General features: G+C 40.1%; 1 protein-coding gene across 1 annotated transcript; it reads left to right on the forward strand.

Moving 5' to 3' along the window:
* The first annotated feature begins 18 nt into the window (after nt 1–18).
* LOC307127832 (nucleoprotein TPR-like) lies at nt 19–26394 on the forward strand. Its single transcript, XM_079819295.1, has 51 exons — nt 19–249; nt 747–851; nt 939–994; nt 1087–1183; nt 1925–2028; nt 2151–2315; nt 2400–2492; nt 2584–2664; nt 2750–2837; nt 3159–3299; nt 3432–3526; nt 3646–3843; nt 3933–4040; nt 4170–4390; nt 4542–4702; nt 4787–4914; nt 5165–5313; nt 7395–7557; nt 7643–7777; nt 7860–8000; nt 8163–8331; nt 8416–8588; nt 9217–9369; nt 9458–9574; nt 9677–9880; nt 11473–11663; nt 11774–11921; nt 12231–12368; nt 12723–12854; nt 13027–13157; nt 13245–13455; nt 13551–13697; nt 14522–14720; nt 15510–15706; nt 16742–16815; nt 16908–17098; nt 17184–17432; nt 17705–17853; nt 18467–18547; nt 18647–18847; nt 19633–19767; nt 20025–20115; nt 20572–20759; nt 20874–20945; nt 21035–21126; nt 21215–21324; nt 21609–21707; nt 21793–21952; nt 22043–22152; nt 25525–25620; nt 26111–26394. Exons 1-51 carry the CDS (start codon nt 99–101, stop codon nt 26167–26169), a joined length of 7047 nt encoding a protein of 2348 aa, XP_079675421.1. The 5' UTR covers nt 19–98; the 3' UTR covers nt 26170–26394.
* The last annotated feature ends 9 nt before the right edge of the window (nt 26395–26403 follow it).

Here is a 26403-nt window from a genome sequence, read left to right on the forward strand (position 1 = left end):
ATACGTTTGTAGGTCCGTGCTGCTTTGCGGCTTGAGTTTATATCGCTCACTTATGACGTAAGGGCAGCTAATGCTAACGCTTTCAGTGAGCCGGTGAGATGGCGGCACTTCTTCAGCAAGCGCTGGAGAGAAGTGAGATAAACAAACTACCGAAAGCCATTCAGAACAAGCTCGAGACGGTTCTGTCAGAGCAGCAGACGGAAATAGACTCACTGAAATCACAGCATGAGCGGTATAAGGCAGACTGCGGTGAGTAACGGTAGCAGGCGGGCCAGATAGATAGTGATTCAACAGCTGTGTGTCTTATAAAGTAGTGTACTGCCTTAATAAGCAGCATGTTTAAGCGTCCTAGACGCGTTTATACAGATTGAAAAACAAGTTGTATGGGTAATTTTTCTGGAGAGGCTTGCATCTGCCTCATACATTATATACCAAGTTGAGTCTACTTAAAAGTTCCTTGGCATAGCTAGTTAATACTGAGATGCAGTGGCTGACCAAAGAAAATGTTAGTCTGTTTTGCTGTATTTTTTTCACTTAAACAATGTGTGTGAAATGTGCAGTCCTCTTGATATTGACATAATAATAAAAGCCTTTCATGTATATCTATAAAGCATAATTAATTAACGTCTCATGTTTTTTTTCTTCTTCTAAGTCATCGGTCCTAATCATAAATGAAGTGTCAAAGGAGCTGTTGGTATGAATTGTCCCTGTGAAACATGTTACAGATGCTTGTTTTTAATCGACAGAGCAACAGTATTTTAATCTTGAGAAGAAGCTAGCTGAGAGTCAGGAGCAGTTCTTGTCCCAAAGTAAAGAGTATCACAGTATTAAGGAGGAGAACGGCCGTCTCGGTAAGTACTATGCTTTGATATGTTTTTATATATGGATTGTTTTGATGCAGAGCTCCTGTATAACATGAGTGTGTTTATTTTTTAAAGCCGAGGAACTTAAGAAGTTGAAAGATATAGAGGAAGAGCAGGGAGCAACGCAAGAGGTAACTATTTGAGTTTCTCACCTGTCATGCTTCATATGGGCTTTCATATGAGCAGATAAAGATGTAATTATCCCAATGTTTTTGCATTTCAGAGTATACCACCAAGAGCCAAATATGAAATTGAGGCAGAAAACAGAGAGCTCTCACGGATGCTTGAGAAGAGATCTCAAGAAGTGGAAAACCTCAGTGGTATGGCACTGTTTTTTACATCAGTCGATCAAGGTTGTCATTGACGTTTGGAGTTTAATGTCATTAACCAAATAGGATCTTTTTCGTTAATGAATTGAGGACTTTTTATTTGCACATAGCTTTGTTGCTGTACAGAAATTTTAAAATTCTATATACCAATTTTGAGACGTTAGCAAAAAAATTAATATGCTATTGATCAGAGTTCTTTATAAACGTTAATTATAAATATTAGCAAATTAAAACAGTGGAATGTAGCAGTTAAGTGTTTAGGTTTATTAATTTTAATTAAATATTTATTTGTTGTTCAACTAAACTGTCAATCAGAAATAAATTAATCAATAAGGTAATTGTGTAGTTTCATTTGATCAATCTAATATTTTTTTTCTTGCAAATGTGTAGTTGCTTTTTTGTCACATCAAAAACAATTGTCAAGAAGTTGTTGAATTTCAGCAGATAATATTTCTGCTTCAGTCAACACACTGGAAAGACTGAGCACATTGCATTGTGGGATATAATAGCGCATAATGTGTTCTATTGTGTACTGCAGTGCACATTTTGGGAAATGTAACGTACCACACTTGTTTTTCATACAGAAAATCTGTGCACAGTATTTACTGTATATTTAATATTCTTATCTGAACATATCCATTGATTTGTGCAGTTCAGTTGGTATTTGGTACAAAAGTACCAGTACTTTTGGCATGTGTAGTTGCTAACATGTCTCTTATGGTCAATATACAGAGGATCTCAAACGTCTCAATGACAAACTTGCGGAGACCAGCACAATTAAGATGGAGCTCCAGCTTAAACTAGATGAAATTCAGTCATCTGAGGTTTCCATTCAGGTAACCAGTGACTCTCATTTAGCTGTATTTGTTCTCTAATATGATGAATTAATACATCTGATCATTGTGTCCATATATTGATTTGATTATTTAATTGGTTTACTGTGTTTCTTTCTCTTCAGCATCGTGAGAAGCGAATGGAGCAAGAAAAGGAGCTTCTCCAGAATCAGAACACATGGCTGAATTCAGAGCTGAAGAGTAAGACGGACGAGCTGTACTCTGTATTCAGAGACAAGGGCAAAGAGATCCTGGAGCTTAGGTGCTCTTTAGAGACCAAGCAGGAAGAGGTGTGAGGAATTTATGAGATGCGTATTGGGCTGTATTCTTATTAGATCACTTATCTGCATCAATCATATGTATGTCATAATCAGGTTACCAGACTTCAGGACCAAGTAAACACGCTCAAGAAAAACAATGACAACATGCAGAAGAGTACTGAAGATCTGATGAACAAACTCAAAGAGGTACACTATCCCCTTCTTATTCTTGTTTGCTCTACCACCTGACATAGAAGGGAAATTTAACTAAGGTACGTTGTTTGTTCTTAATTTTTAGGCTAAAGAACAACGGGCCTCCATGGAGGAAAAGTACCGCAATGAGCTGAATGCTAACCTCAAACTCTGTAATTTGTACAAGGTCAGTAAATGTTGATATTTGTTGTGCGGCGTCCAACGTTGATGTGTGGTATGATTCCAAACTGAATCCTTTTGTTTGTTTACAGGGTTCAGCAGCAGATTCTGAAGCCAAGAATGGTGAATTGAACAGAGCTGTTGAAGAGCTCAACAAACTGTTGAAGGAGACGATGGAAGGTTTGAACAATTCCTTGTAATATTTGTTTTATTTGGTCATCACACTGAAAAAGGAAGGTTGAGCACACTACATTGTGGCATATAATACCCAGCATAGTATGTACTATTGTATACTGCACATTTTGGAAAACGTTGAAGGCCATCCTGGTATTGTGTGCACAAAATATGTGCACAGTATTCAAATACTGCAGATATATAGTGATCTCAGTAGTATGCTTTTCTGAACATATCCGTTGTCTTGTTTTGGGTGTGTTTACACGTTTTCTCTCATTGCCTCACTGTGAATGTTGTGCTGAGTTTAAATGCCTTTTTTATCAACAGCCAATAAAGGCACAGAGAAGAAGCTGGCAGAGCTGCAGGGTGTGAGGGAGAAAGCAGAGTCTGATCTACACGAGAAGGTCAGGAATCTGGAGAAAGAGCTGGAGAATGCCAACACACGCCTTGTAGACTTTAAGAGGAGAGGTAATGCACACACAAAAAAACCTGCCTGAGTTTGTGTCGGTTTTTGTTTTAGGTTAAAGAATCTTTTCAGTGTAATTAGATTACACTTTTTATGTATTCAAGATTTCTGTCTGAATTTGTGTACATCAAAAGGTGTTCCAGCTCTCACAGAAGAGGAGCTAACAAACCTCTCGCCAACTGCAGCTGCAGTGGCCAAGATTGTTAAGCCGGGCATGAAGCTAATGGAGGTATACAATGTTTATCTCAAAATAATAATTTTGTGACACTTTACTGCTATTAGCGTGATATGAGTTTTGCTATATGTAATGTTTATCATTATTAGTAAGTTGTCTGTATCTGCTCTTAGCTGTATAATGCCTTTGTGGAGGCGCAAGACCAGCTGCACCTGGAGAAGCTGGAGAGCAAGCGTGTGAACAAGGTTCTGGATGAGATAGTTTTTGAGGTGGAGACCAAAGCTCCCATCCTGAAACGCCAGAGAGAGGAATATGAGAACATGCAGAAGTCCATGACTAGCCTCTGTGCCAAACTGGAGCAAGCTATGAAGGTTTGCACACATTTGAGAGAGTCAGCAAAAGAAAAAAAAAACATGTTGGTCGGTAGACGCTAATCTGTGTCTATTCTCTTGTATATCAGGAGGTCCATCGGCTGCAGAAGGAGACAGATGAAGCCAATAAGAGAGCTTTAGGGCTTGAGAGAGATAATCAGCGATCAAAGAGGCAGCTAGCAGACATTTCTGAACAGGTAAGCCTCAGGCTCTTAACATTAAGAGTACATTAAACATTGAGATGAAACGCCTAGTTTCAGCCTCAGAGAGCACAGTGATTCTGATGACAACATTTACATATATTTCCACCATTTTTTTTAATTCAGGTAAGTGTGCTGCTGGTAGAGGTGGAGGAGGCACGTGGTAATCAGGTGGTGCGTGAGGACTTGAGCTCGGCTGTGAGCAGCAGCTCTGAGGTCCAGGGCTCACGGCAGGTGGCCTTCCGCAGCGTCCAACAACTTCAGCAGCAGAACCAGAACCTTCTGGCCCAGGTCAGAGACCTGGAGGAGCAGAGACAGAAGGACCAGAACCAGGCTAAGACTGCCAGGTACTGATCTTGGGAGTGGCATATAAACCACAGGAATAAATACACGCATTTATCTTTGAAATCTGCCAGAACTATTACATACGTTGCCCTGCTATTCTTCATTAAAACTCTAAAGATCAGTAAAAAAAAAAATCTGTATCTGCTCTTTCAGACAAACGGAGTTGGAACAGAGTCTGGAGAAGGTTCAGAAGGAACTGGAGCAGATCAAAGAACAGCAAAACCACCAGAAGCAGCTGTCTGACTCTGCAATCCGACAAAGAGACATGTATCGTATCCTGTTGCAGACAGCAGGAGTCGAGCTCCCACCACAGGGTGAAAATTTACCCCTTAGACCAAACAGCCCTTTTTATTGGCTTTTGATCCAAATGTTAAATTAAGTCCTGTGGTTGTGTTCAGGTTCAGAGGCTGGATCTCAGTCCACCACTCCCAGCAGACCAGGACCCATGTCCACCAGATCTACACCCCTGAGGTCTGCAGCTTCAGAAACTCTCCAGGCAACTCAGGCTAAAGCAGCACTTAAACAGGTTAGACAGATTGACTTGCCTTGGTTCTCTACTTTAAAGAGTTAGTTCATTCCAAAAAATGAGAAATTTTGGCGTTATTTTCCAAACCTGTATGCTTTTGTTGAATGAAAGAGCAGCATAAACATTCTGCTAGACCTGCTCTTTTTGTATTAAAGGTTTGGAATGACATAACATTGAGGGAATTATAACAATTAACATTTTTGTGTGAACTGTTCCTTATAAAATGATTCTGCACGTTTTCACCTTGCAGCTTAATGATTCCTTCACAACATATAAAAAGGAGAAGGCAGAAAACGACAAGCTTCTGAACGAACAGACTGAGAGGCTTCGTGGTCAAGTGTCTGACCTGCTCTCACAAAAGGCTAAACTTTCCTCTCAGCTGGAGTTCGCCTTTAAACGGTGAGCACAACTTGTCTGAAATATCTGAATCAGTGAATTTAAGTTGGATATTATTTTTACTAGAGATGCGCGGATGGGCTATTATTTCATCCGCAACCGCATCACAAAACTCATCATCCGTCCGCCATCCATCCGCACCAACGTTTTTGACCAATTTTCAAAACCGCACCCGCCCGCCATCCGCTGATTGGCCGATGCAAGGCGCTGCTGATGACAGCCACGAGACTAGAAAGCTCTCAGAATATCAGCAGTGAACTCCGTCTTCGATCGGCGCACAGGGACAAAAATAAATAAATAGCCTAAATTAAACGCACTTTACTGTACAATATTTTTATTGTAGCCTAATAATTTTGGCACATCATTTCAACATGCTGCTATTTAGCTTTCTACTAAATGCCTATTTCACTTTATTTTTTAGCAAATAGATAGAAAGCTCGAATAAAATAACAAGTCATTTACATTATAGGCTAATAATGTTCACATTTGTAGTTGTCCATAACAACCCCAAAAACGTACCTGCTTGCCTTGCACATCTAATTAATGGCCACAGTTTTTCGTCTATTTTTTTACATTTTATTTTTTATTATTTTTGCTGTGGATGTTATTGAGCTTGTAGAAATCGGAAAAACAACACCAATTCTGCGATACAGATGAACTTTTATTGATATCTCTATCAGACAATGCCTATTTTATATGCCAAAAGAAACAACAGGCAGTAAAAAATTATTAAAATATATATCTTAATGTAGGCATAGGCTATAGTCGCATGTTTTGGCAAACAGTTGAAAAAAATAAATAATAAACGGCATATTGTAGCTAAGCCTTATAGGCTCCGTCACCCTCACAAACTTAAATTAGAAAAATAATTATGGCATCCCTCTTTTGAACGGATATAAAGTCTGACCAGGCTATATTGCCTGTATGAAAAGTTTTATTTTAACAATGTACATATATATTTTTAATATGATTGGTTCAACCGTCCGCCACCCGCCCGAATTTAATTAAAATATTATTTTTCGTCACGTCATCTGCCCCGCGGAGTCCGCGGCTGTAACCGCCAACAGCACATCTCTACTAGCCACAGCTATGTGTAAATGTATTTTATTTATGTATAAATTATTTTCAATCAACATTTCATACACGCAACGTATGCACATCCCGCGGCTTGTTTGTAGGGGCAGGCAGGTAGTTCTACAGCATCCCACAATTTTCCAATGTATATATGTGGTAAAATTGAACTACTGTGCACTCTAATTTTGAGCTATTGGGGCAGATTTGAGACTGTCCCGCTTATTTTCACATAAGCTCCAGACCAATGTGATCAATCTGTCTGCTTCAGATATGTGTTGGTCTGCATCAAATCTGTAACTAGTTGGCATATCTGCTCTTCCTAGGTAGAGAAGCATATCAAATTAAAGTATAAATTCTTAATTTTAAACATGCTCATGCGAATAGAATTTAATTACAAACTGTTTATCCTAAATAGGATAGGAATTTGTTTTGAATATGTATAATATCATTATATTTTATAAATTAACTTAAATTTTTGGGACCATTGTGGAATAATATTGAATTTCACAGAATGTAATTAAGGTTTGTTATTTATCCTGAATTTTATTTAAACAAATGTTATATTAAAGGGGCTATATGCAACTTTTTCCCAAAAATAAACGTAACAATAGCCTTTTTATTTTACCATTTATGACTCAAACATCTCCTGATGAGCATACTGACACCTTGTCCGCTCACAGTGGGTGCACCTATAAGCCTGTATCCTATTTTTCCTATTTTCTGGCGGGTCGTTTTTTCCCGCGCTGTCTGCGGATGTGACGTCACCACCGCTGCGAGAGCGAGCAGAAAATAAGAGCAGTTCTGTTTTTTGGCCACAGGTGTCAGTCGCGAGTTTAAATTTCAGAAAAACGCATATAGCCCCTTTAAATTATCTTAAGATGTGGTGGACTTTTTGTCGTAGTGTAAAAATACAAATTTAATTTTTTCTTAAACGCTAGTTTAATTCAAATTGCATCACATGATTTGAAATGGATGGAATTCTTGGAATCTGAATTGGTGGTACGTGGCAGGTACGAGATGCTTCAGGAGAATGTGAAAGGCTTTCGACGAGAGGTTGAATCGCTGCGGGAGAAGAATCAAAAGATGAGTGCCACTCATCAGAGACATGAGCAAATCATTCACACAATGACTCAAGATCTGAGGGAGGCCAATGAGAAACTAACCATGGCTGAGGTGAGATAAAGTTAAATACTGTATGGGCAATCAGCAAACAAATATTCAATATTCAATTTTGTTTCTTTTTTCTTTTTTCTACCAGTCGCGCTTTGAGAATATCCGTAAGGAACGAGACATGCTGAAACAGGTGGAAAACAGACTGACTCAAGAGAAAGAGTCTGTCCTGACTGAGCAGCGGGGCCAGAATCTCCTGCTCACCAACCTTAAATCCATTCAGGTACTGCTTGTCTACATATCCCAACCAACTTTGTCAAAGCACTCTTCTCTTTGGCCTTCTTAATTTCCTCATTATATCACAGCTTATCACGGAGCGCTCTGAGACTGAGACCAAGCAGCTCTACAACAACCAGATCCAGCGCCTGGAGAAGGAGATTATCCAGTTAAAGAAGAAAATGGAACAGGAGGTGGAACGGAGACACTCACTGGAACGCAACCAAGATGTAAGCTCGTAAATACACTTTCTTTTAATTAGCGAGGTTTTATACTGGTCAACTTGTTGGTTTTGCAGTTGACTTGTTTATCAAACTTCTACAACCCCACAAGTGGACCTGTGTACACTTAAAAGACTTGTGGGAATAATATGTCTCATTTCTATTGAACAGACTCAGCTGCTGGAGGTTAGGAAGCAGTTGGAGGCACAGACAACACTACATCAGAAAACTAAAGATCTGCTTCGAACTACTGAACAGCAGGTCACCTCCATGAGACAGCAACTGAACAACGAGAACCTTGGCACAGCACCTAAACAACCTGTCAGGACATTACCCAGAGGTAAACAGAAATTAGAGGATGGAGTAGTGCGTGTCATATAATTTCCAGTGCAGTAAAAAACTATATTTTTCCTGTTATGTGCAGTTCCAGCTCCTGGCGTTCCTCAGCAGGAGGTGGATGAGCTCAAAGCACGTTTACAGCAGGCTGAAGAACAGAACTCTGACCTGAAGGAGCGTTTGAAAAACACCACAACCAATGTAGAGCAGTACAGATCCATGGTGCTTAGCTTGGAGGAGTCTGTAAACAAAGAGAAGCAGGTAATGATCTACTTTAACCTGGGGCCCGTACCATGATGGTAGTTGAACAAACTCAGGGTTACAGGATTAGTTTTGAGTTGACCAAAGCAATCCAATCAGGCTTTATTGGTACCATGAAGCTGATCATCAACTTTCTATGTCAACTCAGGCTTTGATCCTGAGTTTGTGTGTGACATGAGTAGTGAACAGTCAATTACATGCTGTGGAAACTGCGATTCACTTCTCTCTTCTGCAGGATATTAAGAGATTGAATAGAATTATAATATAAGAATTTAAGCAAATTTACACATTTGATTAGATTAGTTTAGTTTGTTGAAGTCATGAAGTCATTTTTATAGCTTTATTAATAGATTTTTAAAGAGTTATTTATATTACCTTTTTTATAAAAATTTAAACTAAGCTCTTAATAATAATTGATAAGCAAAATTGTTACATATTTTATGGATTAAGTGTATAATAATTATATAAATTATATCTAAATTACTTTAATGATGCCTTAAACCCAGGGCTGGCGCAAACTAAACTGAAATGTACCTGGCTTGCCACCTAAACCATCTTCATGGTATAGGCCCCTGTTCAGTTGATTTTGAGCCACAGTACAAAAATGTGCCCTATTTTTCACTTCTAGATGGCTGATCAGGCACGGACCTCCATTGACAGCCAGCTGAAGACAGCACGAGAGTTGAACCAGCAGCTGGAAGCCCGGCTGCTGGAAGCAGAAAAGGAAAAGCTGGAGCTCCAGGAGGAGAAGATGAAAGCTGTAGAGAGTGTTGAAGAACGGGTCAGTAATGCACACGGATGGCACAATGTTTTTTGTAGCAGTTCTGTATAGGAAAGTTATGAAGATCTTTCTTTTTGCTGCACAACAGGTGAAGGAACTGAAGAGGAGTGTGACGGACATGCAGACGGAGCTGCAGGATGCGCTGCAGAGATCTGCGGCAGCGGTGGCCCAGGAGCAGAGGGCCACGCAGGACAGCAAACTACAGGTGGGCGTGACACTCCTGAATCAAATCAGAATTATTTCTTCACACAGCTACCCACTGATATTCTTGGATGTTTACTCACCTGTGTCTTATTTCTGGCCCAAGGCTAAGCTGGCTTCAGAGGCTCAGAGTAAATACGAGCGAGAGCTCATGCTGCACGCTGCAGATGTGGAAGCCCTACAGGCCGCCAAGAAACAGGGACAGTTGTCAGCACAGAACCTGAAGCAGCTAGAGGACAAGGCTCAGAAAGCTGCATCTGAACTGCATCAGGGGCGGACGGGCTGGGAACAGCAAGAGAAGAGACTGAAGGTGAGATTTTGTGGTTGGTAAAGGTAGAAGAATGTAAAAAAAACTGATGCAAAATAATGTTCGAGAGCCTCACAGGCCATCATAAATTAAATACTATATTTAGGGGCCAAGCACTGATGATCTGTTGATAAGAAGAGTTCTTATTTTTCTTCCTCTTTCTTCCGCTCAAGTCTATGGCAGCCCAAAGAACCGCTTGTGGGAAAGCTATGAAATGTGGTACACAGATAGAGGACAATCTAAATATTAACCACAGCAAATTTGAATTCTCTATCTCAATCCCTCTAACGCTACCAACTGTCCAAATTTGAATCTTGGTACGTCATCACAAGCATGACCTGAGGCTACTTGCAGCATTTTTGCACAGCGCCACACAATTATTATTATTTTTATTTTTTTTCCGTATCTTCTGAACAGTTTACCCAAAAATCATACCACAATTCAGTGCAGCGTACCAAGTGGAATAATACCCAATTTTCCCATATCTGCAATTTTGGGCCTTGACCATTTTGAATTTTGATGTAAATGCTATATGTTATGAACACAAAACTCTGTGTGTTATCCGGACTGAGAAGTTACTGAAAACTGAAATGTACTGAAAAACAGTGCCACCTTGTGGTCAAAATTTATAATGAAATTTAAAAATATGCTAAAAAATAGACTTTGGCATAATGACAACTTTATAGTTTATATTTTTACATTTTGTTATTGTCACCTCACACTGACCACAAAACATCAATTTGGTAACATTGTTACTTATTGGTCAAAAGTGATAAATACAATCACTGGTAATATGATTTAATTGCTTATGATATTTAAGCTGTTTTGACGTCTTCAATTACTCGTTGCTTCAGTTGGTCTGATGCTCCCAGCTTGCATAACTCATCATGCCATTTTTGTGCATGGCCCCTCAATTGCTGCTTGTAGCTATATTTAACCTTAACTTTATGTGCATGAATAGTCATTGCGATGTTTGGTAAACCACTGAAGTGAATTCTTGGTCATTTATTTAAAGGGATCGTCAAACCAAAAAAGAAAATTGTCATCATTTACTCACCCTCATGTCGCTCCAAACCTGTATGAATTTCTTTTTTCTTTTTAGTTATCAACATTCTTCAAAATAAATTATTTTGTGTTACACAGAAGAAAGTAGGTCATACAGTTTTGGAATGACTTGAGTAAATGATGATAGTCCAGCAAAACATTTTTAATTCTATCTCTATAACATCATATCCTTTGTAGAGCTTTTACTTGGTTGGCAGTCGTGGCCTAATGGTTAGAGAGTCGGACTTGTAACCGGAAGGTTGTGGGTTCTCAGGTCCGGCAGGAATTGTCGGTGGGGGAAGTGAATAACCATCGCTCTCCTCCACCCTCAATACCACGACTGAGGTGAGACCCTTGAGCAAGGCACCAAACCCCCAACTGCTCCCCGGGCGCCGCAATATGGCTGCCCACTGCTCCGTGTGTGTGTTCACTACTGTGTGTGTGCACTTGGATGGGTTAAATGCAGAGCAAAAATTCCAAGTATGGGTCACCATACTTGGCCACACGTCACTTCACTTTCACTCACTCACATTCTCTAATTTTCTCCTCAGGAAGAACTTTCTAAAGAGCGGAAGAGAGCAGAGGAGCTACAAAAGCAGAACACCATGCTCCACGAGCAGATGGAGAACCTGAGCAGCAAGATAACCACCTACACCCAGCAGCAGACCACTAGAGAGGGCAATCTGAACATCTCTCTGAATGAGGAGGGCAAGTCTCATGAGCAGATCCTGGACATCCTCAGGTAAAACCCCTTGGCAATGTGACCCTTTTGAAGCATGACATGCTATTAAAATGCCTTACAGTACTATTCAAGAAAAGGATAGTAATGATTTGGCCTCTCATTCCCAACAGGTTTGTGCGGCGGGAGAAGGAGATTGCTGAGACCCGGTTGGAAGTGGCGGAGGTAGAGACCCTACGCTATAAACAGCGCATGGAGTATCTGGAGGGAGAGCTGAAGGAACTACAGGACAGCCTGAATGCAGAGAGAGAAAAGCTACAGGTCCTAAAAAGTGTTTTCAATCAGTTTTCCCAAACTTTCTCTCCATCTGCTATTGGTTGGACAAACAGATGGTCCCATTAGAGACGCATGCCATTGGTTGAGCCAATGTTATTTTCCCACAGTGTTTACACTTTTCTAGGAAATCAGCATGTATATCCTTATTTAGTTGTTGCTGCATGTTTAGTTGGCACAAAAGTAAGCAGTTAACGTCAAAGAAAGTTAACACTTCACAGAACTTGATCTGATTTAAAAAAACAACAACAACACACAAACACATACTCTGCAATCAGTTAACATCTCGATCTACAGGTGACAACAAAGACCTTAACACAGCAGGAAGACATGATGAAGCGGATGGAGAGTATGAGTGCTCTGACCGAGACCAACAAGATGCTGAAGAATGAGAAGAACAGACTGGAGCATGAACTACAGCAGACTAAGGCCAAGGCAAGACCTTAAGAGCTCACTGTGTACATCACTCATTAAGAACATTTCTTGTCTTATTCATTAGCTAAAGTGATCATCAGAGATCAAGAGTCAGCCTCCTTCACTGGCCCTGTCTTTAAACGGAATTAGAAATAATGTAGTTGCAAGAAACAAGGTAATTGTACTTTACAGCAGATCACTATGATGCACAACTTGATAGAATTCTCGATTATTATTGCCCCCCCCCCAATAACGATTTGTTTTATTGACTAACATAGTTATTGAATTAAAAAAGAGATTGATCGATTGAAATGAGATTGATTGGTGTGCAATAAACATGGCTAATCAGATTTTGATTGTCATATCATTTTGTAGGTGCGTAAACTGGAAGCAGACATCAAGCCCCTGCTGGACTCCAATGCTGAGCTGAGTGAGAAGAGTGGCATGTTGCAGGCTGAAAAGAAACTCTTGGAGGATGATGTCAAGCGCTTGAAGACCCGCACACAGGTCTCTGGATCTCACTGCTTATGCACAAAGTTCTGTATATACTGAATGAATCATGTAGAATACTATATTAAATACCAGTATGTTAGGTCAGTTTTATTCAGTCAAGCGTGACCAAACTTGACTGGTAGTGTGGTTCTCTGTGTCTAACTCTGTGATTTTATCGGTCATGCAGCAACTGCTGAGTCAGCAGAAGGACAGCGATCAGGAGGAAAGTAAGAAGCTGAATTCTGAGAGGGAGGCTCATCTCAAACGCATCCAGCAGCTTACAGAGGAGACGGGGAAACTCAAGAATGAGCTGGCCAGGTCAGTGTGCCGTTTGATTGAAAACTTTTTAAAGTGTGAGTGTTTGTTGTTTAACAGAGCAGTCTTCATTCTCTACCTACCAAACAGGAGCCAAGCTTCGATCACTACAGCTCAGAGCCAGGTCCAGAACCTGCAGGATACCCTTGGGAAGGTCACCACTGAAAGGGATAATCTCAAGAAGGAGCTGGAGACAAAGACCCTGGACATCCAGGAGAAACTCAAAACCATCACGCAGGTCAAGAAGATAGGTCGTCGCTACAAAACCCAGTACGAAGAGCTCAAAGAACAGCATGATAAGGTACACCAGACCAGATGGTTATCATTTTGAATTGTTTTAACAAAGTTGACCAATGAAAATGTCTTGAATTAATCTGAGTGTCACATCTCTGACAGATGGTGGCAGAGGCTGCTTCTAAGCCAGCACAGGAGCAGGAAGACCGTCAGGCCTCGGTGCAGGAGATTCAGAACCTGAAGAACTCATTGAGTCAGGCACAGAACAGATCCTCCGAGCTGGAAACTCAGCTGGACAGCATACAGAAGGTACTCATTTAAGGCTTTGTGTGCTGCTCTGACAATCGTCTCTAAAAAAAAGTTTATAAAGACATTGTGGTTGTAATCCATACAAATCAAGCAGTTTAGTCCATCTATTCTGAAGAGACATTTAATCTAGGAAAGTTAATTTAAGCTTTTTTGCACAATTCAACATGCACATTCATGGAGTACATCAAATGTGGTATATGGAAGCTCAACCAAGAGCAAACCTCATTGATTCTCGCATCTCAAGCAAGCATATTTGAGCGTCTGTTTACCATTTTGATGTGCTCTTTGTATGTGTATTGATCAATGTTTAAATGTGAATAAAAGCCTAAATTAAATGTTTCATTTTTGAGTGACTAACCTTTTATGTCTGCATTAGATTAAAATCTTTATTGAAACCCTCCAGCGTAAAATCAAACAATTAAAGCTTCCTCACAATGATTACTTTTACAGACCCACGTTTTATAATCCACAGTTCACTGGGACAACCGGTGCTGTAAAAGTACACAGTATACAACCACAAACACTGCCATTGTGGGCTTCTCTGGTTTGGCTCATGTTAAATAATGGTAATAAAAGTGTTTAATCCATGAAGTGAGAGAGTAATGGAGTGTTGTTTGTTCATTAACTTTTGAGATGGTGAAGTGTGACGTTAGTTTGATGGAGTGAGGAAAATGTTTTTGTTGGGCTATAGAGGGCTTTATGGAAAAAAGTTTGAGTAGGAGGGTGTTCTTGCATCCTCCGTCATTGTTGCTTATGAAGTGCGTGAGTCAATGAGTCTGCCAGCAGCTTATTCAAAACACATATGTGGTGTTGTTTGGGTGCAGACGGTGCAGGAGCGTGAAGCTGAGGTGAAGAACCTGCAGGAGCAGCTGGCACAGGTGCAGCCAGAGCTCAACCGTCTAAGAGCAGAGCTACAGGAGAAGGGTAACCTGGAGGAGCAGCTCCGACAGCAGATTGCTGATAAAGAGGAGAAGACCAAGAAAGCTTTCATGGGTGCCAAGCAGAAGATCAACCAGCTCAACAGTTAGTAAACCAGAACATATGACAAGCACTAATCCTGCGGATATTCTTACGGTCCAAAGCAGTTTAGTCCATCTAGGAAATGATAACTGTTATTTACAAGACAAAGATCCAAATACATTTTTGGAATTTACAGATCTTTTTGTGGGGAAAATGGGGAAAAATTAAATCAACCAAATACTTTTATTTTTAAATTCAACATTAATAAACTAAAGGCGTTGGCCTTTTGATACATCCAAAACAGGAAGTTGAGATAGGATGGCACACTACCATTCAAAATTTTACTTATTTATTTTGAAGTTTTTATTTTAAATAAATGCTGCGCTTTTTAACGTTCTATTTGTCAGAGAATCTTGAAAAACAAATTCAGTGTTTCAACAAAAATATTAAGCAACACAAGTTTTCAATGTACATTGATAATAAGAAATGTTACTTGAGCACCAAATCAGCATTTTAGAATAATTTCTAAAGGATTATGTGACACTTAATCCTGGAATAATGATGCTGAAAATTCAGCTTTTCCATCACAGGAATAAATTGCATTTTAAAATATTAAAATAGAAAACAGTTATTGTTGTATTAATTTTACATTACAGTTTTTACCAAATTTTTGATCAATTAAATGCAGCTTTAGTGTGCATAAGAGACCTTTCCTAAACATAAAAGAATCGTTCAGACCCCTAACTTTTGCACAAGATAAATATCCCTTGGTTTGAGAAGCACAGTTTTAAGTACAATAGAAGTCTCTATTTAAAATTTAAGTGTGTGTGTGTGTGTGTGTCTGTGTTTTAGGTGCAAAGGAGCAGCTGGCGAAAGAGAACGAGGAGCTGAAGCAGCAAAGAGAGGAGCTGGATGTGAGGATGAGTGCGCTCAAGTCACAGTATGAAGGCCGGTTGAGCCGACAGGAGAGAGAGCTGAGGGAACTCCGTGAGCAACAGGAGAGACACGGAGAACAGAGAGATGAAGCTCAGGAACCTGGCCAGAGCAAGGTACAGTACCACAATCTCTGCACTCACTGCCCATATTTACTCTTGACAGATGCATTATATGTAGAAATACTATGTAAATGTGTCTTTATTTCGTTTAATTTGTGAGTTTTTAACTATTGTTTTCAACTGTATCTGACAGGGGCTTTATTTATGAGTTAGAGGATTTAGGTAAATATTTAAAGCTGCAGTCTGTAACTTTTTTTTTGGTTTAAAATTATCCAAAATCAATTTTTGAGCAAGTACATAACCAGCCGGTGTTCAAAACTAGCAGCTTTCCTTGGGAAATTCGAGCATGGCGCAGTACGTCTTTGCGTCATTACGTCACGTCTGTATACATAAAGGAAGAGTCCTGGCTAGTAGGCTATCGCATGTGTGAGGATGCTGCAGGTGGCTGATAATTTATAGCCTTTTCTCACAGCAACTGGAATAATTAAATGTATCATTTTGATGGCGGATTGTAATTCAGAAAGGTCCAAACTACAATCATTAGTGACAACTGGAGATTCATCTGCAGTCAAAAGCAAAATATTCGACTGTATAGAAATTGAAATCTACTGGTAACGCTAATACACACTAAATGCGCATAGTCACACAATGCTGATGTGGTTAACATTCAAAATTTGAGAACAAAGTATAACAGTAATAATAATTTTGAGCCAAGCGATCGTTAGATTCAATCACCGTTGTTAGCGTGATTTATTGTAATGCTTTTCTCATTTGGTCAGAACAAAAGTGGCAGGTATTACTTACTTATTCAAATGACTTTTTCCGGTGAAAATTCTTATTTTGGTCCAAGTCGTAGAATCTGTGATTCCGAAGTATGGTATCCACACCGATGCAGTGAATGAATGACAGCCACACAAACTCCTCAAACATTAGATTCATCCACGCTGAGGAGCCGCGCCGATGCACAACCCACGTAAAGATGATAATTACGCAAATAACAGGTTTCAAACAGAGATGGCGACAAACCTCACGGATGGCAGCTTTAAGTGTTTGTCCTTTATTGATCTAAGTACTTGTGATCTTTTCCAGGTTCAAGAGGCACAGAGGTCATCAGATGCTCGACAGATCACTCTCAAACCCACACCTGCTGCTGACAGAGGAAGGTAATGCTCCATTCAGAGCTGAAATTTAAGAAGATGCATCTTTTATTCTATCTGTGTTAACTATTGTCTTTCCATATTTCATCTATTAACAGTGCCAGTACATCCGAGCCGCCCACCGCTAACATCAAGCCCACACCAGTCGCTGCCACCCCCAGCAAGCCTTCACCAATCGCAGGCAGCAAGTCCACCCCTAGGGCAAGCATCCGCCCAATGGTAACACCCGGTCCTGCAACCACGCCCACAGCCACAGTCATGCCCACCACACAGGTCGAAACGCAGGAAGGTAAGGCTAGAGGTCAGGCTTCATGAAATCGAATGATTTATTTTAGTGCATAAGTTGTAAATTGTCATTTGTTTTGTCCCATCAGCTTTGCAGTCTATGGAGGGTCCACTAGAGCATGTGACCGTCTTTGGCAGCACCAGCGGCTCAGTGCGCTCTACCAGCCCTAACATACAGAACACACAGCCAATCCTCAGCCTGCAGCAGAGCCAAGCCACCGCTTTTGTCCAGCCCACTCAGCAGCAGGCCAGTCAGGAACCAGCAACGACCATTATGGAGGCAGTGCATAGCTCACAGATGGAGAGGCCGTCCACTTCCACTGCTGTCTTTGGTACAGGTACAAAGAACCATGATATTTAATGTCAACATCTATTTATGTTCATACATGTTCCCAGTCTTACTCTATATAGTACATCTGTACGTGTTATTCCAAAGAAAAATATTGAAACAATATTGCTTTTTTGGTATTATGAATCAGACATTTTTAATCCGTAACATTTTTATTATTTTACACCTTTTTCTCAGAAATTTTCCACTGACCTCCTAGAATCCCCTCACCTCCACTTTATTAATATGAGGTTTCTTACTAATGTACCATTCTTCTGTTAGTGTCAGCAACAGCAGGCTCATCTGTGCCCAAGCGAGTGCGAGAGGAAGAGCAGGAAAGCTCCACCGAGGTGACCGACTCCACACAGGATGACTCCACCAACCCACCCATTACGAAGAAGCTCCGCATCATAAGAAGAGTGGGCCTGGAGGTAAGCAGTTTATGTACCTCTCACCTGTCTGTCACCTTGTGGAAGTTGCTTGTTATTTTTTATTTATAAGAAATTTGTCAGACTCATTAAAACTGATTATGAGACCGCTCATTAACACCCTTTCTATTGCATTCTGATCGGTTTTGACCTGGAAAAGAGTTCATAATAAAAAAAAAAAAATTGTCCATAGTTTTTAGTATGGACACAATACTTTGAAAAGACTATTACAATTTTTTTTTAAAGAGATATAACCATTTAAAAATGTATATTGCACAGGGCAAATTTTGACCTGACTATCATTTGAGGCTTTGCACATGATGTTATGGAGATGAAAAATATTAGGTTATGACTGTTCCAGGTAAGAAAAAGATTTAGAATGCTTTAGGAGGAAAAATAAATCTGTTGGTTCATTTTTGAATCTGAGACACTGGTCACGCTGTATGTGTGTTTTTGCTTGGAGCCAGCGATCACAATCTAATAGAAAGATGTGTTGTCTGTTTGTATTTTAATTACCAGTCTTTGCATTGCAGGAGACACTTGCATGTTTATAGTGCTTTGGCCTTTTGAAAACTGACTCTTTAGATTTATACATCCCACAATGCCCTTTTTGCAGGATGCTTCAGGTACTGAGGAGAGTAATGATGCTATGGGTGAAGTTTCAGGAGAAGTCCAGCAGCCTTCTGATGCCAGTGAGGTACCAGCCTTTTATCTCTTAGTAACAATATAACTGTAACCCATCAGTGAGCAAACCGGAGATCATGAACCACTGATCTTGTCTGTTCATCGCTCACAGGAAGCATATCCCGTGTTAGGAGAGGGAGATGAAGAATCTTTGTCTCAGTCTGTGCCAATGGATCAAGTGAGTGAGTCCCAACCATCCGAGTCTCAGATCAGCGGACATGATTCATCTGAGGAGTACAAGCATGATGTAATCGTCATAGAGACAGATAGTGGCACTGAGGAGGAAGAGGAGGAGCAAGAGGAGCCTGGACAGGTCAGTGTGTTTCTTAGAGATGCAGAAACTATGGGTGCTTCTCAATATCGTCCTCGTTTCCTCGCTCCTTCATCCTCCATCCTATGACCCGGAAACCGACTGAGCTCAGCCATCTTGTAGGACATCTCAATTCTCTAATTGCAAACGAGGATCGAGGAGTGAGGAGACTTCCTGAGGAGTCATGAGCGAGGATACATGGGTGTATCCTTTGAGGAAGTGTTTTATCGACTAAATGTGATGCACGTATTAATTCTCCTCCCCCTTCACATCTTTCCAGTTTATTGACACAAATGTATGTCAATACTATCAAATGACTGTTGCAGAATTGTATCAAAGCATAAGCAAATGAAAGAAACAAACTGTAATACTATAAACAACAAATAAAAAGCAGCTAATAATTGGGAATATATAGTTCTTATTAATAACTGGTAATATTTAATAAACTATGGACAAATGTGGTATTTTGTTGGGGTTGAAACTATTACAATATAAATAATTATCTCTAAAGTTCAAGAATCCTGATGTGCAAACTAAATCCATTGGTGTAGAGTCATCATTATTTGACGACGCTTTGAAGTGACGCTAAAGGGAGCGAGGATATCATTTCACTTGATTCAATTCCTCCGTCCTCGCGTCTTTTCCTTGTGTCCTTCCCTCGCATCCTGAAGGGGTAGAGATAAGACGCGAGGAAAGGAAGCTAGGAAAGGAAACAAGGATGCACAAATAAGAATTGAGAAGCACCCTATGTAATTAGCAACATGTATTAAACTTCCTTCTTTCTGCAGTATGAAGATGATGATGATGCTGAAGATGAAGATGATGAAGATGGTGACGGAGGGATGGCAGAAGCAGCTGAGGACAGTAATGAAGGCAGTGGGAGTGCAGATGCCAATGAGGCCTACGAAGGGGATGAGGCAGAGGTGATGCCTACTTTTATAACACTCCCCGACAACGATTAAGTTGCTTTACTGTTGTTTGCTAGTAGATTATCCTAATTTACTACAGTAACTAACTGTATATTTGAGATTTATTTCTTTCTTCTAGCGCAGTGGTTCTTAAACTTTTTTATACCAAGTACCACCTCACAAAATATTTGGCTCTCCAGGTACCACCATAATGACCAACATTAAAATAATTTGATTTGGTGATTGATATGGGGATTTTGGTTTGTTTGCAGGGTGGTGGGCCAGCTGATCCAGGCATTGACAATGAAGAGAGTCAAGAAGCATCTGGTTCAATCCAGAAGCAAGCGGATTCTCAGAGCAGTGGTACAAAAACACACACAACACAGTCGCTAACGTTACAGTACCTACACAACCTTTCAAAAGTAGTGTAACATTAAAAAAATGTGTTTGCAATGTCTCTTATGCTCGCCAAGGTGACATTTATTTGATTCAAATTACAGTAAAAACAGTAATATTGTGAAATATTAGAATTTAAAATAACTGTTTTCAATTTTGATGTATTTTAATATGTAATTTATTCCTGATTAGCTGCTCAAGAAACATTTCTTATTATTATCACTGTTAAAATCTGCTTACTTTAAGTGCTGCTTAATATTTTTTTGGAAACAGTGATGCATTTTATTTCCAGGATTATTTGATCACCATCATAGAAAAAAGGTTATGCAACGACGACTAGATTATGAAAGTGTAGAATATGGCCCTTTTAAGAATAAGTGGCAGTGTATTGTGACTCTGAATAACTTTCCTCTGTGTTCACAGTTGAAGCTAGTGTCAACACCATGGATTCCTTCCCTGCTGAGCCTGTGAGAGAGCACCAGCCAGTCCCCTGCACCACCACCTCCTCCCTGGGCCCACGCCTGCCCCAATCCCCCCGGAGACCGCATCACACCCCACCCCCACGTCTCAACATCCACCCCATCCCTGAGCTTGGACCCCCCATCATGCAGGTATGGATGACAAACCATGCCCTCAAACATAAGAGTTTCGATTAGTTTTTTTGGTCAACCATACTTCCATTTCTTTATTAAATAATTTGATGACTCTACTATTCTATTCCACAGAGGCAGCCAGGACAGAGCAGGCGGCCCTCAATGAGTCGTGCACCCCAGCTCACGCCTGGAATCGGAAGCATGGTGAGTGGACTTTGTCTGTAAACCAATGTAAACATCTTGCGTCTTTAGGGCTTCAGAGTTTCTGACCATCAGTATTTTGGTTCCTACAGCAACACTTCTTTGACGATGACGACAGAATGGTTCCCAGCACTCCCACCCTTGTGGTGCCACATCGCACAGACGGCTTTGCAGAGGCCATTCAGTGAGTCACAGCAGCTTTTTCACTCTTTTATAGCAAGAAGGGACACATCATTAAACACCTCTGTTAATGATGCGTCTCCCCATCTCAGTTCCCCTCAGGTGGCTGGAGTTCCTCGCTTCCGTTTCGGCCCTCCTGAGGACATGATGCCTCAGGCCAGCTCCTCTCATTCTGACTTGAGCCATCTGGCCACACATGGAGGTGAGCACCATGCACGACACAGTAGCAATGCTTTCACATTGTTTCGAAATTACCTCGATTGCAAGAATACAACCTGGAGATTCTGTTTTAGAGTTATCATTACTTCAGTCTTCAGTGTCACATTCAGAAATCATTCTAATAGGCTGATTCAGTGCTCAAGAAACATTTCTTCTTCTTATTATTATTATTATCAATGTTGTGCTGCTTAATATTTTGTGGAAACTGAAATTGATGTCTTCCTATAATGTGGGTCACATAAAAGTAAGTGTCTGTGTCTTCTGCAGGGTTGGGAATGTATGAAAGTCCTCTCTTCTTGCCCACTCATGATGAAGAGTCTGGAGGCAGGAGTGTCCCCACCACTCCTCTACAAGTGGCTGCTCCAGGTGAGTCAGGTTATGTTCGTTTGGTCGATATATGACTGTTAGTCAAACCTAACTGTTCTCCTCCCACTTTCATTTGTCTCCACAGTGACGGTGTTCACAGAGAGTCACCCCTCTGATGTGTCTGAGACGGCCTCTCAGTCAGTTCCTATGGTCAGCACGTCCACCGCCAGTCTTACCGCCCCTGGGGAAGCTGTCCCGGGAGATGATGGTGATGATGTCTTTGTGGCCGAGGCTGAGAGTGAAAGGTGGGCTGGCACTCGCTCAATTTATTGGTTCACCTCTAAATGTTTCAGTTTTTTCAGTGGAGTTGTATTAATTGTGTTATCTGTGTATAGTGCGAGCAGTGAGGCGTGTCTAGAGGGCCAGTCGGAGCTGGAGTCCAATCAGCCACTCGACGATGCCAGCCTGCCCTCCACTAGTCAAGAGCCCACATCCAGCTCCGCAGGTACACACCATTTCATACTAGCTTCAGCTTTTTTTTTTTGTCCAGATCTGTTCTTTTCCAATTAGTCTATTGGTAACACTTTTTGGTTACACTTTATTTTAAGGTGTCATTGTTACAGTGTAATTATATATTTAAATACCGCGTAATATAAATAAACTACATGTACTTACTATAGGGTAAGGGTAGGATTAGGATTTGGTTGAGGGTTAGTTGTATGTAATTATGCATAATTTACTGTTATTACGATGGCAAGTACTGTAACAAGGACGCTGTAAAATAGGGTTACCCACCTTTTTTTTTTTACACTGTTCTTGTTACACATTACATGTAGATAAAGTAATTACTTTAAAGCTGCACTATGTTAGACATAAACAGAACTACTCCGCAGTGGTGGCAACCTGACCGGTCTGAATATAAACACTTCTTATAGGTGAACCGTAATGATTCAGGATGACAAAAACACGGTGGATTCATGATGTATTTTCTCATTATTATAAACATTTTATAAATTTTGAACGCAGTTTAATAGTGCAGCTTTAAATTGTTCATAATTACATGCAAATAACCCTAAACCACACCGTAATATAGTAAGTACATGTAGTTAATTTTATTACTCAATACTGAAATTATATGGAGTGTACGAGTAAGAGGGTGGAGGGTATTTAATTTCTGACATGATTAAGAAAGTCTCAGTAAAGAATGAAATTCTTGAAAAGAAACATTAGCAAAAGTAGTTTAGTAAAAGTAGTTTAGTAAAATTAGTTGCATTTGTTAAGCAAAGTGTCGTTGTTATCATAATCACATAAGGCTATAATAAAAATAATATTAATTAATTATAATCATTATATTATTTTTATTATTAGTTAACCTGAACTTCTAACTAAAATATATATTTATGAATTATGTGGATAAGAATTATTTGTACAAAAAATGCTGCTTTTTTACCATTCCCATAGATTAAAAAAAAACTTGGTGTATGCACATATAGGTGTACTTAAAGGGTTAGTTCACCCAAAAATGAAAATTCTGTCATTAATTACTCACCCTCATGTCGTTGGACACCCGTAAGACCTCCGTTCATATTCGGAACACAAATGAAGATATTTTAGTTGAAAGCTGATGGCTGAGAAAGGCTTCAGACAGGCCTCCATTGGCATTCAGTACATTGACACTTCCAAGATCCATGAAAGGCACTTAAAACGTCGTTACAAAGTCCATCTCACCACAGTGACTCTACAATAAGTTTACGATGCGACGACAATAGTTTTTGTGCGCAAAAAAAAATCAAAATAACACCTTTAACCAACTTGTTCTCGACTTCCGTGTGTGCCTCCACGACGCATGCGCGAGAATATGACGTAGCGCCGGCGTTCGGGAATCCATGAAATACACACTTTAACCCCATTTTGAGAACTACGCCGAGACCTAAAGCACGATCAATGTAGAATCCAACAGCTTAGACACGCGCGTCTTCCTCTGCTCGTAAACAAATCGCTTCTGGGTCATATGTCCGAACGCCGGATCTGCGTCATATTCTCGCGCATGCGTCGTGGAGGCACACACGGAAGTCGAGAACAAGTTGGTTAAAGGTGTTATTTAGATTTTTTTTTTGCGCACAAAAACTATTGTCGTCGCATCGTAAACTTATTGTAGAGCCACTGTGGTGAGATAGACTTTGTAACGACGTTTTAAGTGCCTTTCATGGATCTTGGAAGTGTCAATGTACTGAATGCCAATGGAGGCCTGTCTGAAGCCTTTCTCAGCCATCAGCTTTCAACTAAAATATCTTCATTTGTGTTCCGAAGATGAACGGAGGTCTTACGGGTGTCCAACGACATGAGGGTGAGTAATTAATGACAGAATTTTCATTTTTGGGTGAACTAACCCTTTAAAGCAGCACTAGGTAACTTTTTAACCGTTATCATATATTTTCAAGACTCTTGTGATAATACATCGACTTACAATAGGTTGAATGACACGTCTGCCATAGCCTGACGGGGTCTGTATCGTTTTTAATCTTTACTTTTAAACTTCGGGTTTCGGGTAGTAACCCGAGAAAAAAAAGAACTACAAAATTCGGCTGCTTTACGGCATATACGTCACTTCCACCACCACCCCCACTTCCTCAAATTCGGACGTGTGAGCCCAACTATCATTTGTTTGCCAGATGTTATAGTCATGGCCGAAGCAGCACAGAAAAATAAGAAAGCAAAGGTTTTGTCGGAGGAAAGCAAAAAGAGGAAACGAGAAAGTGATCGGATTAAAGGCAGGACGAGGATCAACATTGGGCCAGCGTTTGCTCGTTGGAGTGAGCTGAAGGAGGAGGGGCTACATTCTTGCAAGTAAATACATAAGACGTACAAAATCATATTTTAGGATACCTAACATGTCTGTGATTATTGGTTTATTTGTCTTGCCTCAAGCTATAATGCAAATCGATTTTTCAAATTTGCAGATTCATCTATGGTAGCTTGATATTATAATATTGACGATATATGGTTATTACCTACCACTCAAACATTGAATTTGAAGTATCATATAGATTCTGTAAAACGGGAACCAATAGACTAGGCTACTATAATGACGCTGGCTTGTAAACGTGAGCATCGCGATCATTTGGCGTTTGAAAAAAAATAAAACCCATGAAATTATATTCATATATGACATGACATGCTGAAACATATGCCACTGTAACGTTACCTGGGATGAAGACATTTCACACGCGACGCAAGCAGAACAACTGCATGTGAACTCCTCCTGCAGTGTTCAGGGCTATCATGGTTGTCATGTCAATAAATGCACGTGCGATGCATCCCCTGATGTAGAATGACAGAGTTTACGACAGTAGTAGAGGACAATACTGTTTCCCAACTGTAGGGGGACCCCGAGAGCAAAACCTACCTAGTGCTGCTTTAAAATGTGGTTTACTTTATGATGGTTGCGAAAACGTGACCTTTTTTGTCATTCAAGAGATTAAGTGCTGTAAAATATAATGTTTTAATATTATACATGTATATATAATTATTAGTGTTTTAAAGACATTTAAATGAGTGCTAGATTATGACAAAAGCAATTTAAATGTTAAACTAGGGAAAATGAGCATTCAGAATAACATTACATAATCTTAAAGGGTTAGTTCGCCCAAAAATGAAAATTCTGTCATTTTAATTAAATATCATGTGGTGGCCAATATGCATGTCTAGTTAACACAGGACCTTACAGTAATTTAAGTATTGCCACAATGTTCATAATGCTAAATAAGTCATGTACTGCTTTAATGACCACATTTAGTTTTTATATGATGTCAAATGGAATAAAACTATATGAAACCATCATGAACCAACACCACCCCATTTCTCATTGTCTTTTTAGATACTAGCACTAGCAGCAGTACTGGTCAGGCCAAGCCTGCAAGCCGACTCCTTCCTCAGCACCAGCTGCCCCGGAGGAACCAGATCATCAGGAGAGGTATAGGACTCATCTGTCTCACATGCACTACATCCACCCTCTTACTCATACACTCTATATCAGGAGTGTCCAAAGTCGGTCCTGGAGGGCCACTGTCCTGCAGAGTTTAGCTCCAATTTGCCTTAAGACCTGTCTGAAAGTTTCTAGTGTGCCTAATAAGACCTTGATTAGCTGGTACAGGTGTGTTTATTTGGGGTTGGAGCTAAACTCTCAGGACAGTGGCCCTCTAGGAGTAGGATTGGACAACCCTGCTCTATATCATTACTCGCACCCTCTCATGTAGAGTAACAACACACAGACTGGATTTTTAAAGCTTTTCTTGATTTTTTATTGAAGCAAAGGTTAATTGACATGTATACAGAAGCCTTGTATTTGTCAGGACATTAATCAACAGTAATACAATTGGACGTTTGTTCTGTAGAACTTATGAACTTGTTTTAAGAAGACATTGAATCTACAAAGATCTTTCAATATGGTATCTCAATGTTAGGTATTGATTTTCCGCGCGGAGGCCGGGGTCGAGGATTCAACAGAGGCACTCCCTTCTAAATCCACCTGCCTTCACAGCGTCTGCCCAGCAGAAGCACTGATCACACGCCCATCAACGACTCTTCAAAGATCTCACAATCAGCCGACTACTTTTTTTTTTTTTAACTTTGTTTCAAATTTTGTTTCAATGTTGGTTCGATATGTTGTTTTATATTTTGTGAGTAATCATCCTGACGCTATGTTCAAAGGTTTTTGCTAATAAATGGAGAATCTTTCTTGCCATGCAGCTGGTGA

The sequence above is a fragment of the Gobio gobio genome (genome assembly GCF_949357685.1).
Source record: "Gobio gobio genome assembly, chromosome: 6".
Lineage (NCBI taxonomy): Eukaryota > Metazoa > Chordata > Actinopteri > Cypriniformes > Gobionidae > Gobio > Gobio gobio.

Coding starts and splice junctions, on each gene's coding strand:
- LOC307127832 (XM_079819295.1), top strand. CDS start 99: ATGGCGGCACTTCTTCAGCAAGCGCTGGAGAGAAGTGAGATAAACAAA. Junction 11,664..11,773: donor CAGATCCTGGACATCCTCAG/GTAAAACCCCTT, acceptor CATTCCCAACAG/GTTTGTGCGGCGGGAGAAGG. Junction 11,922..12,230: donor CAGAGAGAGAAAAGCTACAG/GTCCTAAAAAGT, acceptor CTCGATCTACAG/GTGACAACAAAGACCTTAAC.